Source organism: Tachypleus tridentatus, chromosome 10 (genome assembly GCF_004210375.1).
Source record: "Tachypleus tridentatus isolate NWPU-2018 chromosome 10, ASM421037v1, whole genome shotgun sequence".
NCBI classification, from domain to species: domain Eukaryota; kingdom Metazoa; phylum Arthropoda; class Merostomata; order Xiphosura; family Limulidae; genus Tachypleus; species Tachypleus tridentatus.
The window spans coordinates 149381786-149396566 of NC_134834.1; the positions used below are offsets into that span (position 1 = coordinate 149381786).

A 14781-nucleotide genomic window follows, 5' to 3' on the forward strand; every position below is an offset into this window, starting at 1 on the left:
TGTATGGTTGAAAAGTTGTTATGCGAAAATATAGTTAAGATTATGAAACCGTTTTCTTTTGAAACAATAAGAGTTAGACTATTTTGAAGTTCTCAAGGAGGTTATAGGAACTGACAATATTGTTTTGTGTACATAATTATGTAAGATTGATAGGGTTGGGAGATATAAATTTAAATGTTAGTATGGTAGAAATAATCTTCCAATGAGACGTGTTAATCTTTTAATAGATTGATTCCCCTTTGGAATGAGTTGTCTTCAAATATTTACCAAACTTTCCTTTATACTTCTGTAACTTCATTTCATCCACTACATCTATTTTATCCAATTTGCTAACTTAATTCCCACACCTATAGGGACAATTTTTTAAAAGTCTTTCATGGAGCATCTTGTCAAGTCCTTTCTCGGGGATAATAACTTTCAGAAATCAGTAAGATCTTAACTTTTCAAGTCTTCCTTCTTCAGTGGCGCCTACTACTGGTTTACGTTGTGTTATTTCATTTGATTTTATTAAAAAAGTTACAAGACTTCCTTCTCAGTTGCGCCCTCTACTAATGTACGTTTTGTTATTTCATTTGCACTTGTTTAAAAAGTATAAAATACACAAAGCTACAGGTTTGCTTAAAGATCAGATACTTTGCTAGATTGATCTATGCTGTTTTATTACATTTATTTGAACTAATGTTATTGTCAGTAGATAAAGTGTTACAAAATATTTTTTACAAAAAAGGTATCAACAAGACTATTTTGATTTTTTCCGACTTGTCTGATTAAACTAACAGCTCTTAATTTCAGTGCAACAATTTTTTTTCTGAATATTTTTATAATTAAAGTTAATAGGTATTTTACACTGTCTAATCTGGGTACTTAAGCTTTTGTAAATTATCCATAATTGTAACTCTAGGTAATGTTATTCTTACTAGCATAATTCGTTTATCTCAGTGCTGCTCATTGGCTAAATTATGTGACAATGTGTTGCTGATTAGCTAGATTATGTAAGAATGTGCTGCTGATTGGCTAGATTATGTAACAATGTGCTGCTGATTTGCTAAATCAGATAGAAATGTGTTATTGATAGGCTAGATTACGTTACAATCGTTACAATGTGTTACTCATTGGCTTTATTAAGTAAGTCTGTGTTACTGATTGGCTAGATTATGTAAGAATATGCTGCTGATTGGCTAGATTAGGTAAGAATGTGCTGCTGAGATGCTAAATTATGTAACAATGTGCTGCTGATTGGCTAGATTATGTAAGAATGTGCTTCTGATTGGTTATACTAAGTAAGAAGAATCTTACCTAAGATACTTCTAATAACCAACATATTTTTTTGCCACAATTTACTCAACGTTCCCCAGAAGGATCTACCCTCTGGCAGCGGATTAGACTTGATCCACCCTCCACAGGCATACAGGTAGAAGTTGTCGCACGGATCGACAGTTTGATCCATCGCGTTGATAATGTCGCTTGCTGCCGTCACGCAGGCTGGAGTGGTACAATAGGGTACACTTGCTATTAATAAATAAAGTATATTAAATATTAAAGACATTCTTAAACAGAAAACAAATTTTTTTGTACTCCAAGTTAAGACAATACATTGTTAGCTGTCATAATGCAGGTCAACACATATCAACTGAAACTTACATACTGTTAAATCTATGAAATACATAAAGTTCTCCAAACTTTCACATTGATATGTCAAAGATATCTAGAAATGATACCATAAATTGGGCTATCTGCTGGATCCACCCCTGGCAACAGAACGTTAGATGTTAGCATTGTAAGTCTATATACTTACCGTTGTCCCACAGGGGGAATACTACAAATTAAAAATTGGTGATGAACTGTATGATATCTGACTCAAATGTTTACGTAGCCCAAATGAATACTATTCCTTTGGGGTTTGGCATGGGCAGATGGTTAGGGCATTCGACTCGTAATCTGATGTTTGCGGGTTTGTATCCCCTTCACATCAAACATACTCGTCCTTTCAGCCGTGGCGGCATTATAATGTTATGGTTAATCCACTATTCCTTCGTAAAAGAGTAGCCCAAGAGTTGGTGATGGGTGGTGATGACTAGCTGCTTTTCCTCAAGTCTTAAACTGCTAAATTACGAACGGCTAGCGCGGATTGCCCTCGTGTAGATTTGCGCGAAATTCTAAAGAAAGAAAACCATTCCTTTCTGAAATACGTTACAGTTTATATCAAACTTGTACACTAATAGCTTGTAAAACATGGCAATTCATTGTGACGTTACACAGCTGTCACTTTTATGTTTCTTTGTCTCACCCGGTAACAATGTCTTCTTTGGTTTATTTTCAGTAAGAATAAATTCATTGTTGAAAACGTGCAACAATATTCTTAGTAGCTCCTAAAGAAATTGTACTAACAATCTAAACTATGAACATTATAACTGTCATAAATGTCTTAACATTTGTGATAAAAGTCATATATATCATATTTTCTTTTCTTTCTTAATCTGTTAACAAGTAAACATGTTATTTTTTACATAACTTTACATCAACTGTAAAAATACATATTTTATTTTCAACCAACCATCATACTCACTATTATTGTCAAGACTTTTATATTCGGAAGTAAAGTGAAAAACATTCAAGGAAGCTGTGCGGGTCCAATTGTCTAAGATGGCGGACAAGACAATAATAGCCAATATTAAAAGCAAGACCCACATCATTAGTATCTTCTCCAAGAGAGAAAGTCTTTGCCAGAAATTTTGTTTAACGGATGGATAATATGCATCAGGAACTTCTCCTACACACACCTGTCGGTTTCCATCAAAGCTTGTTCCTCCTGTTGCCATGGAGACATCTGTCATCGTACTAGCGGAAGTGATACAACGAGTTTCACTTTTAGGGTTCTTTTTCGTGTAGCGTGACATCTGTGAAGTTTGAGAAACTTTATACACGAATCAAGATTTTGGAATTCCAAATATGTGACCTAAAATTTCATTGAAGTTTAAATATGTTTTAACCTTTAGATTGTACTATAAACTCAGATCTACTGTTTCATAACCGTAGTTTCACAACTATTTGTTTCCAAAAAGCACAGACTTAAGCAAAACGTTACTTCGTTAGGCTCAAGAGTTAAAAGTTTTCACCGCTTTTTTTGTTTTTTAACACTCCCCCGTATTTGCATTCAACGACACTCGCAGCTAGTAAAATAACTGTTAATCTGACTGGTTGATACTAAATTACAATATGTACTTTCGCAGAGTATAGCTCTTCGCGAAATTCAAGAACAAACAAACAAACACTTGTAAACAATAAGTGTAAAATGAACACCGAAATTGAACTTAGGCATTACGAGGTTGGTCATACTTAAAAAAATATTAGCAGATAGTACAAATTTACCTTGAACTCTGATATAGGTCAACAAATAATTCGGACATCTAATATCTTCATGCTGATTAATTTGTGAGGATAGAGATTATAAACTAAAAACATTTTTTCGTGTCTATAAATCTTCATTCTCTCAACACAATTCAACCAATAAAAATTCATTTACTCATCTATAATGTAAGAAAGCCTCCTGTCAGTAAGAATGTCTGTACGTGACAAAACGAAAACCCATTTTTCCAACTTCTAATCATCAAGAAATCTTCGGGTATCCTTGGGTACGCTTCAGAGGGATGGATCCTAAGTTCCCCTGTTTTATTTATTTTCTCATTTTCACGAGTTTTACCACCAATTAAGCACCCCCACTTCCTCTAGAATAAAATTCCCGTAGTGACGATTTCAGAAATTCTTGGGTCATATCGAGTCAGATAGAACATATTGAAAATAATTACACTAAGAGGAAGCTTTATGTTAGTATCTAGTAGACCTACGTGATGAAAGACTCACTAGCACACCATCTCCTCCATTCCCATGAGGTTAGGACCTTTAAAATAGTGTGTAGGCCAACTGATGATGGATATTTTTTATCTCCCTCAACATCCATGACAGATAACATTATTCAAAAGGCCACTAGAGTCTGCCAGAATATTTCTATCTTTTCGGCTTCGAAACCTCTGATTCTCTGGAGGAGAGAGTACTGACTCTCTGGCTTCAAAGCTTCTCTGGAACCTGAATGATTTTCTCAGAATGTTTCTAACTAAAGGATTCCATTTCTGCTTATGATTAGTGATTTATGTTCAAATAAGACACAAAGTGTGGTATCCATATTACCTTACTCTTACATAGACTTATTACTTTACTCTTAAATAGACTTATTACCTTCCTCTTATATAGACATATTACCTTACTCTTACATAGATATATTGTCTTAGCCTTACATAGACATATTACCTTACTCTTACATACACATATTACCTTAGTCTTACACAGACAAATTACTTTACTCTTATATAGACATATTACCTTACTTTTACACAGACATACTACCTTACTCTTACATAGATATATTGCCTTAGCCTTACATAGACATATTACCTTACTCTTACATACACATATTACGTCACTCTTACATACATATATTACCTTACTCTTACATAGAAATATTACCTTACTCTTACATAGAAATATTACCTTAATCTTTTAGACATATTACCTTACTCTTACACAATTTTAAACCACAACTAACGTGAAGGGATAGAGAAACAGACAAATGTGTAGTGTGAGTGGAATGTGAAGTGTGTGGAGGTCAGAAACTAAACTAGCATACACAGCTAAGTATGAAGCCGTATGCGTGCATACATGTTACAATAAATTAAAATCTGGTTGTTCTTCTTAAACCTATCAACCGAACACAGTAGATCTGTGTATTAACACTAACACTGTTATCATGACTTTATGATATATCTGAGTGTTTATTTTAATACAATTACAGAAGAAGATAGAACTACTACTTATGTTTAGTGTTTATGGTAAAGCTACTAGTCTATCTTCCGTCAGCCCTAACACTGAGCCGGTCAGCAGTAACCTACAACTCACTATCCACGCTAAGAGATTCACTATCACGCTTATGATGCACCAACAGGATTTGAACCCACCTCACCATAGGGTCAATCATAAAGGCATAACTACGAAACTACAAGGTATAGTTAAGTTAACAAAAGCATTTTGGTGGTTACAGTGCGAGCTTCGGGTGACGGGATCGAAACAATCGATCCAATTAAACTATTCATTTGTAATGAGGGGACCGAGAATATCCGATAAGGTAATGTTCATTGGCTGTCTTTTCTTTATCATTTCTAAACTGGGGTCGGCTAGCCCTGACGTAGCTCTTTAAGAAATCCAATACATAATATAAAACGTTTAATAGTAGCGGCATCACAGACTCGAACTTTCACTGATCAATGTACCCGTAAATTGGGTATTTCTTTTTGTTCTGATTGTCCGCGTCCGAAACTGGATATTGATTCAATAACCTACATAAAAACCATTCGCTGGGTCTCATAACATGAGCAATAACTGCAACAAATTAAATAATTAGTTAACAGTTTGTTTAGAGTCATTCTTTTTCTGAAAGTGTATGTTTGTTTAGAATTATGCACAAAGCTACACAATGGGCTATCGAAACCCGGTTTTTAGCAGTGTGAGACCGCAAACATGCCGACTCTGAGGGGCTTTTTTCAAAAGTGTATAGCTGAAGATAACTGGCTATCAAGCTTGCTGATGCCACGTAAAACACGTGCACACGAGCAGGTCCGACAGACCGGGCAGTAGCCGGACCAATATGTTGTCATAGCAATTTTAAGGCTTTTTAAAAAGATACTTCAACGATTGTTGCTAGGGTAAATACAGGGTGTCCCAAAAATGTATACACACTTTGAATGATAATTAACTTACTCAAACTTTGATTTTGTACAGGTGCAACTGACTTAAGTAATGGCGGAAACAAGACTAAACTTTGAGAAAATGAAATTTATCTTAAAATGCTACTGGAAGTGCGAGAACGTAGCTGAAGTGCAAAGACGGTTTGAAATGGAGTTTCAAACAGATCCACCAACGCGACTCACCATTACCTGCAGCAGAGGTAAATTTGAAACAAATGGAACTGTTGAAAGACGTCCATAAAGGGCGTTTTGGAAGACCGTGGTTGTCCACCAGTCCAACACGAGAAGCAGAGCTGTTAGAAAGTCTCCACCGATCTCCAAGAAAATCTGTTTGGCAAACAGTCCGTGAGACAGGAATCCCAAAATTGAGCGTCTATCGCATGTTGAAGCGTGTTCATTGGAAAAGTCTTGTTCCGGCATTAGTCCACGCCCTCAATGAAGATGATCCTGGCCGGAGAGTTGAATTTTGTGAGTGGTACCTGGCAAAATCTGCAGAGGATGCGCAGCTTCTAAACAAGATTGTCTGGAGCGATAAGGCCACATTTAAGTTAAATGGCTCAGTTAATCGCCAAAATTGCACCTACTGGACACCTCAGAACCCGCATGTTATGGTAGAACACACGCAAACTTACCAGGGGTTACAGTGTGGTGTGGATTATCAGCGTTGGGTGTAATTGGACCATTATTTTTAGAAAACACAGTTACTGGTCTCCTTTATCAAACTTGCTGCAAGAATCTGTTGTGCCACACATTCGAGAGTAATTTGGAGATGAAGAGTTTTATTTCCAACAAGATGTAACACCTCCCCACTACCGTCGTAATGTGAGGGCCTATCTTGACGAAAATTTGCCGAAAAAGATGGATCGGGCGAAGAGGTAGCACTGAATTTCCCTCACGTTCACCAGACCTCACACCTCTGGACTTTTTTAAATGGGAATACGTCAAAGATAGAGTTTATAGCACAAAACCTGCAACAATCAATGAGCTAAGAGCAGCAATTGAAAGAGAACGCAGCCAAATACCAAATGAAATGATTCGTGAAATTTGCAATTCCATCTGTCCGCGTTTTCAGTAGTACCTGGATCAGAACGGTCATCAGTTCGAACACCTGCGATAACTCAAAATATTCTACACATGTATTCTTAAACTTGGATTATAAAACCTAGATATATCTCAATAAACATTATACAGGGTGTTCGGAAAGTCACTGTGCACTTATATATTTATTAACAGACACGTTTCAATATTGAATGGCCTGGCATGGCCAAGCGTGTTAAGGCGTGCGACTCGTAATCTGAGGGTCGCGGGTTTGCATCCCCGTTGCGCCAAACATGCTCACCCTTTCAATCGTAGCGACGTTATAATGTTACGGTCAATCTCACTATTCGTTGGTAAAAGAGTAATCCAAGAGTTGGCGGTGGGTGGTGATGACTAGCTGCCTTCCCTCTAGTCTTACACTGCTAAATTAGGGACGGCTAGCACAGATAGCCCTCGAGTAGTTTTGTGCGAAATTCAAAAACAAACAAATAAAAATGTAGAATACAGGAGGTAAATATGAATGACAATTATAAACAATGTTGAAAGTGACCCCCGTTGGCATCAATATAGGCCTGAATCCTTCTTATTTTGTTTCTAAACACCGCTATCAGTTGCTGGCTTGAAATAGACTGAATGAATGCTCATTACAAAACTGCACAGTGACTTTCCGAACACCCTGTATTTATAATCATTCAAAGTGTGTATACATTTTTTGGGACACCCTGTAGATAGACTTATAGTAGTATGTACGTATCACTGTACTAATGTATGAAAAATTACATTTATTAATTGCAAATGAACCTGTTTGTAGCTCTGGTGAGTGTAAGTAACAATGAACACTTATTTTTGTGAATCCCATAGAAGAAATTACAAATAATTACTACTTTCAATACATTACAGTAAAATTAGCACAAAATTCAATCTCAGACCACCTATTTTTCAAATATTTCTAGGGAGGGACAGACCCTCAGACCCCCACAACACTTGCGTGTCTCCCACAATATTCTGAGTTGCCTGACCTATCTAAAATTATTTCCTCCGCCCCCTATGGGTTCAGCATGGCTTGGTGGATAAGGCACTCGACTCGTAATCCAAGGTTCGCGGGTTCGAACTCCCGTCACACCAAACATACTCGCCCTTTCAGCCGTGGGGTTATTATAATATGACGGTCAATCCCACTATTCGTTGGTAAAACAGTAGTCAAAGAGTTGGCGGTGGGTATTGATGACTAGCTGCTTTCGCTCTAGTCTTACACTGCTAAATTAAGGACGGCTAGTGCAGATAGCTGTCGTGTAACTTTGCGCGAAATTCAAAATCAATAACAAACAAACCGCCCCCTGTGAAATACCAGTATAAACGTGAATATTGGTTTATCGTAACCAATGATACAGACTTTGATGGTGTGATTTTGCACAATATAATCACGAAAAGAAAAGTGACACTGTAGGTACTTACCTGACTACGGTGGACTTCAAAGTTTTGTTTCCTAACCCTTGTACAGTGTAATATGGTTTGTATGAAATTCAACAGTTAACAGCTAGCTTGCGACAGACTGAAGTAGGTGTGACACAGGCACCTTAACACATCTTCAGTTAGTGTGAAAAGGGTGTGTTCTGGCGTGAGTGTCAGCGTTCCTAAGTTGTTTATCCGTTCAACCGACAAACCTCGTCACAGTCAATAAGGCAAGTGTGTCATAAAAATAAAGAAATTCAATTGAAAAAGTATAGGATCAAAGGTTAATTTCATCAACTGAATTTTACTGGTAATATGTGACAATGACAATGTGGAATAGTACAAATACTAGGCTTCACAACTGATCACATTGTAATGTGTTTGGAAGTTTTGATAGACTCACTCGAGAAACAAAGAAAAATTACTAGTAAACTTTGTCAACACTTTTTGTTTTCATGTTTTACAGACCCAATAGTTAAAAATTAGGGTCAGCCGAAAATAACATCAGTAGCTTTGTGACAAACACAGAGTACGATATCAAAGAAACATTATTTTAAAATGAGCATTTCTAGTTCATGGTAGACATTAAAATGTTGCATTTTTATTATATTTTTATCCGTGGCCTGGAATTACCATAATCTGAGGGTCGCAAGTTCGAATCCCCTTGCACCAAACATGCTCGCCCTTTCAGTCGTGGGAGGCGTTATAATATACAGTCAATCCCACTATTTGTTCATAAAGAGTAGCCCAAGAGTTGGCAGTGGAAGGTGATAACTAGCTGCCTTTTCTCTAGTCTTACACTACTAAATTAGGGACGGTTAGCACAAACAGCCCTCGTGTATCGTTGCTTTTTTATGTTTTGAATTTCACACAAAACTACTCGAGGGCTATCTGTGTTTGCCGTTCCTAATTTAGTAGTGTAAGACTAGAGAAAAGGCAGCTAGTCATCACCTCCTACTGCTAACTCTTGAGCTACTCTTTTATGAACAAATAGTTGGATTGACTGTAACGTTATAACGCCCCCACGGCTGAAAGGACGAGCATGTTTTGGTGCGACGGGGATTCGAACCCGCGACCCTCAGATTACCAGTCGAAATTTATGGAGGAATATTTGGCTTAACCTATTACCACATATAAGGAATTGGATCAAATGACAAGTCTTGAGAAACCAAAGCAAGAAGTACAACTTTGCTGGTTTGGTGAAAATTTGATTTATTTTTACTTTTTTAATTATTTTTATCGATATGTCTCACGTTTATAAGATGTTATAAAATTTAATATTTATCAAACTTTTCTATTATTTCTAACTTTTTCCTTTGTTTTATTCTTCTCCATTTTTTCTAATATTTTAATATTTTTTTATTTTTAATTTGTCTAACACTGTTTTTTTTAGTTTTTTTTAGGCCCAGGATGGCCAGATGGATAAGGCACTCGACTCCTAATGTAAAGATCGGGGGTTCTATTTCCCGTCACACCAACCATGCTCGCCATTTTAGCCGTGGGGTCGTTATAATGTAACGTTTGTATAAGAGTAGCTTCAGAGTTGGCTAGCTGTCTTTCCTTTAGTCTAACACTACCACGTTAGGGACGGATAGCGCAGATAGCTAGTAATTACCACCCACTACCACTCTTGGGCTACCCTTTTACCAACAAATAGTGAGATTGACCGTCACATTATCACGCCCCCACGGTTAAAAGGGATAGCGTGTACGGTGTAACGGGAATTAGAACCCGCGACCTTCAGGTTACGAGCCGAGCGTCTTAACCACCTGGCCTTCAGATCCTGTATGTGTTTCACAAAATTTGGGATTTTTATTCAATATTTTATGCAATATTTTTCAGACATTGAAATGAAATGTTTATAAAATGTGAAACGGTGTTTAAAAAGTCAGAAATTAAACCTAATGTTTTTGGATAAACTGTAAACTTTTATTCTGCAATTTGTCTGTCAATATGTAGAATATAATGTGTTGTTGGTTTCATTATTTATTTTAAATAAAATTTACAAACATCTAGGTTAAGTCAGGTTAGGTTTTTTCAGTCAACAGGTTCTGAACACATGGTAGTAAAGTCAAACCTAAATGTGTTAACTTGTCTATTACTTAGCTAAAATGACTGTTCACAATGAATTTTTTTATCAAGTGTTTTATTCGTTATCTAAATTCTTCGAGTAGATTTTTTATAATTTCAAAGTAAACATACACTGTAGAATATGCTGCCATCCAGTGTTGAAAATATTAAACTATATTAATAAGTGAAAATATCTGTGGATATTAAACAGAACTAAAAAAGCATACAAGTAATAGTCGAAATAACAAATACAATGAGAAGAGTAAATGCAAATTTTACTCTAATATTTAAAGTTCATTCAAACATGGCTCATGTTATAATTTATTTGTTATTTTTGTGTGTGTGTGTGTGTTTCTTATAGCTATGGGCCCAGCATGGCCTGGTGGTTTAAGGCGTTCGACTCATACTCTGAGGGTCACGGGTTCGAATCCCCATCGCATCAAAATTGCTCGCCCTTTCAACCATGGGGCGTTATAATGTGACGGTCAATCCCACTATTCGTTACTAAAAGAATAGCCCAAGGGTTGGTGATGATGACTAGCTGCCTTCCCTCTACTCTTACACTGCTAAATTAGGGCTAGCACAGATAGCCCTTGAGTAGCTTTGCGCGAATTTCAAAAAGCAAACAATCTCATAACAAAGCCACATCAGGCTATCTGCTAAGTCCATCGAAGGGAATCGAACCACTGATTTCAGCATTGTAAATCCATAGACTTTCCGCTGTACCAGTGAGGGACTATATTTACTGGAAGTAGATTACTTGATATTGAAATTGTAAGAAAAATACACACGAAAAACTGAAAACATATCTATTATTGCGCGAGTTAATTTAAATATCAATAACATTTTCCTCGTACAAATACTACTTTCAAATATATGTACAAGTTTGGCAAGTACTCAAGTTGGAAATATTATTGCAACTAATAATATTTGATTTTTAAAATGAAATAAATTCTTAAAATTTAATCTTGATGAAATAATTTATATTCTAACAATATGTACATCAGCAAGAGAATATCGCCCTAATGTTTAAAATGTATGTTACTCACACTGTAATCCTATTTTAATAAAGCAATGTCCTGAATAGCTATCATTACCTCTCATGATTACTTATTCGGATATACAACGCTCAAATCAGGGGTTCGATTCAGCAGATTATTCAATGTATACGTTATTCAGTTAGACACGATTCTTGTATGTTAAATACGATTAAAATACTAAACAGCCCGGCATGGCCAAGCGTGTTAAGGCGTGCGACTCGTAATCTGAGGGTCGCGGGTTCGCATCCCGGTCGCGCCAAACATGCTCGCCCTTTCAGCCGTGGGGGCATTATATGTGACGGTCAATCCCACTATTCGTTGGTAAAAGAGTAGCACAAGAGTTGGTGGTGGGTGGTGATGACTAGCTGCTTTCCCTCTTGTCTTACACTGCCAAATTAGGGAAGGCTAGCACAGAAGTAGCTTTAGGAAATTCCAAAACAAACAAACAAATCAAAACAAGCAAACAAACAGAAAAGTTAGTTTTACTGGATTTATCGCTTGTTACTGGGGTACACAGTATACCAAATTAGGGAAGGCTAGCACAGATAGCCCTCGAGTAGCTTTGTGCGAAATTCCAAAACAAACAAACAAATCAAAAACAAACAAACAAACAAAAATATTAAAGAAAAAGTTAGTTTCACTGGATTTATCGCTTGTTACTGGGGTACACAGTATACCAATTTCAGAAAATTCCGCCTCTGATCAATAATTATATACGAGAGGAAATTAAAACAAAACAAGAAAAATATCATTTTGTTTCATTAGACGCAAACTAACGTGGCAGGGGTTTAGTTTAGAGAGAGAGAAATCGTAAGAATTCTCTCTTCAACTGGGGTGTTCAGGAACGTTGTGGTTCCTCTTCGTCCCCTTTGGTGAAAGGTTATTAGGTTTAGTTGTTTTTTTTATTATTTATTTATTAAATGATTTTTGACTCTTTTTTTGGGTGAAGGAGGCCACTCTTAATGTTATCCAAGACCGAGGCAAAGGCAGCACCGGAGAGAACGGCCAGGTACCGTCCCGAAAGGCAGAAGTCAAAGTAAATATGAACACGAACTCAAACGACCCGAATCAGGGTCTGGCAATAAAATAAAGGATCAGAAATATAAACCTGGGCTTTATATAGTAAAGACGTGTGTATTATATGTATGGTGTTTTTATATGTCTTTTAGTAACAGTGTTTCTAAAACCATTATTCTATATTAGATAGAAATTTCAAAAATATACAGAACAAATATTACTAATTTATTGTTTTGAATTATTTATTCAAAACCTATAATCCCTCACTTGTCAATGAGTTACACTGGTTTCAAGAAACTCCACCTTTCATCATGAACCACTATTGTGGTTCATAATAAGGATCATCCAAAAATTTCACAACAATTCTAATAGAACATCAGGATGGCTATAGGTGCAAACATATTGATAACAGCAAAAATGTGATATTTTGATTTTTAGACAAAATTCATCTATTTGTTCTTCATATTATTGTTGTTTCACAAGTCTAAAGAACAAACCGCTATGAATGTTTTATTAAAACCTGTGCAAAACTAATAAAAAACTGTTGCGCAAGTCATAGGACTAATTTTATTTTTATGTTAATTACTGAAAGAAAAGCAGAAATTCTATTGCGCAGGTCATAGGACTAATTTTATTTTTATGTTAATTACTGAAAGAAAAGCAGAAATTCTTTTAGGTTTTTATTGCTACGAGCCAAATTTTTCTTTGAAGCTATTCAAGCACTGAAGCCTACAGCAAAATTAGCTATGTACACTGCGCCAACACCTATGCACAGATACTAAACAAACCCCTGTGAAGGTTGTATGGCTACTTATAAGTTGATTCTTGAAAACTTAGATTTCTACTCTCTAAATTTTTTCTAAGTTTATCTTTGTTACCAACATGAGGTCTTGGAAGCCAGTCCAGCTATTTAAGTGAAGCAATTAGAATAATAAGCATTTTTATCCAATTGCTTTAGTAAGTAAGTAAAAAACAAGCGGAATCTATCTGACAGAAGTATTTGGATATGGTGGATTGAGCCTTGAAAATTTAGAATGATAAAACCACATTGGCTAGTATATACATGAAAAAGTTAAAAAACCAAAAGCAATAAAATTATTACGAGTTTGACAGTGACAAACTGATGACGCTGTTTTAGTCGTACAGAAAACGTTGTTTATAAGTTTATATTACAGGCAAATATCGAGACTTTGATGTGGGATTGAACACCAGAGAAACATGTAACAGTACAAGCGAGCAAGCAGCCGATGCACTAACTACAACAGCAACCAATAACCAGAAAATTTTTGTCGTCGTTTCTGGAATATCTAATGAGTTGCAGATATAACCAATGAAACATCAGATCTGCTTGTGAGTAGATGCGTGTACTAATTAGAAATTCGCAAGGATACTATGAAAGAGTCATTTAAAAACTCATATCAGATATTTGTAGCTTTCCAAGCTATTTCTGACTGCTATCGAAGTTCTGTACAAGATGCAGAAGCTATCCAACCTACAAATAGGCCAGAAAACCGTCTTAACTTTGATGTAAGTTAAATTGGTATTTCTCATAACTGATTGATAAAGATAAAAAACTAAAGCAGAATGTATAAAATAAATTATTAACTCTAAGTATATCTGAGTGTCAATTACATAGTGTGTTGAATGATAAATTGCTCTAAAAATAATAGGTAATTTAATAAACCTTGTAAAGGAACTACTTAATAAAATAGCTAACTAATAGATGTAAGAAGTCATATTTTAATAAGCTGAGAATTATTAATACTTGATGTCTTTATTGTGAAATGTCAGTCTCAGATTCGTTCTTTATTCTAACCGTAAACTTCCTCGTCTTAGTGGCTTGTGTGTTCCACTTGTAACTATAATTATGGATTAAAATATAAATTAATATATTTTTGTTTGGAATTAAGCACAAAGCTAAACAATGGGCTATCTGTGTTCTGCCCACCACGGATATCGAAACCCGGTTTCTAGTGGTGTGAGTCCACAGACGTACTACTGTTTCACTGAAGAGGGGGCAATTAAAATATAAATCAATTGATTGATGGTAAAGTTGAGCTCCAATAATTTGCCTAAATCCCTTCCTGTAATATAAGCACTGTTATACTAGTCGGAAACTCTTCATTTTATTAGAGTAAACAATTTGTTACTTATAACAATATATTTAGTCTTATTATTATTCATTACAGTTTTACAAACTGCTACAGAAAAAAAAAGGCTACGAATATTTTAATGAAACCTGGACAATAGTAAATAATGTAAATAACAGAGTATTGAAAATTTCAAAGAGTAGTTTTGAGATTAATTCAAGTGCCTTCATTCGTTGACCCTGAATAATTTCTACAACTCCTTCATTTTCTACCATTTAA

General features: G+C 35.7%; 1 protein-coding gene across 3 annotated transcripts in view; it reads right to left on the reverse strand.

The window, feature by feature from the left end:
* Positions 1–8448, reverse strand: part of LOC143230597 (endothelin-converting enzyme homolog) — a 41353-nt gene extending 32905 nt beyond the window's left edge. For 2 of the 3 annotated variants that reach the window (XM_076464421.1, XM_076464420.1), the window contains exons 1-3: positions 8289–8448; positions 2567–2897; positions 1297–1509 (exon numbers count right to left, since the gene is read on the reverse strand). In XM_076464421.1, the coding sequence (XP_076320536.1) occupies positions 1297–1509; positions 2567–2897 (544 nt within the window). In that variant the 5' untranslated portion in view covers positions 8289–8448. The remainder of the gene's footprint in view (positions 1–1296; positions 1510–2566; positions 2898–8288) is intronic. The other variant, XM_076464422.1, reaches the window with a different exon arrangement.
* Positions 8449–14781: the final 6333 nt, after the last annotated feature.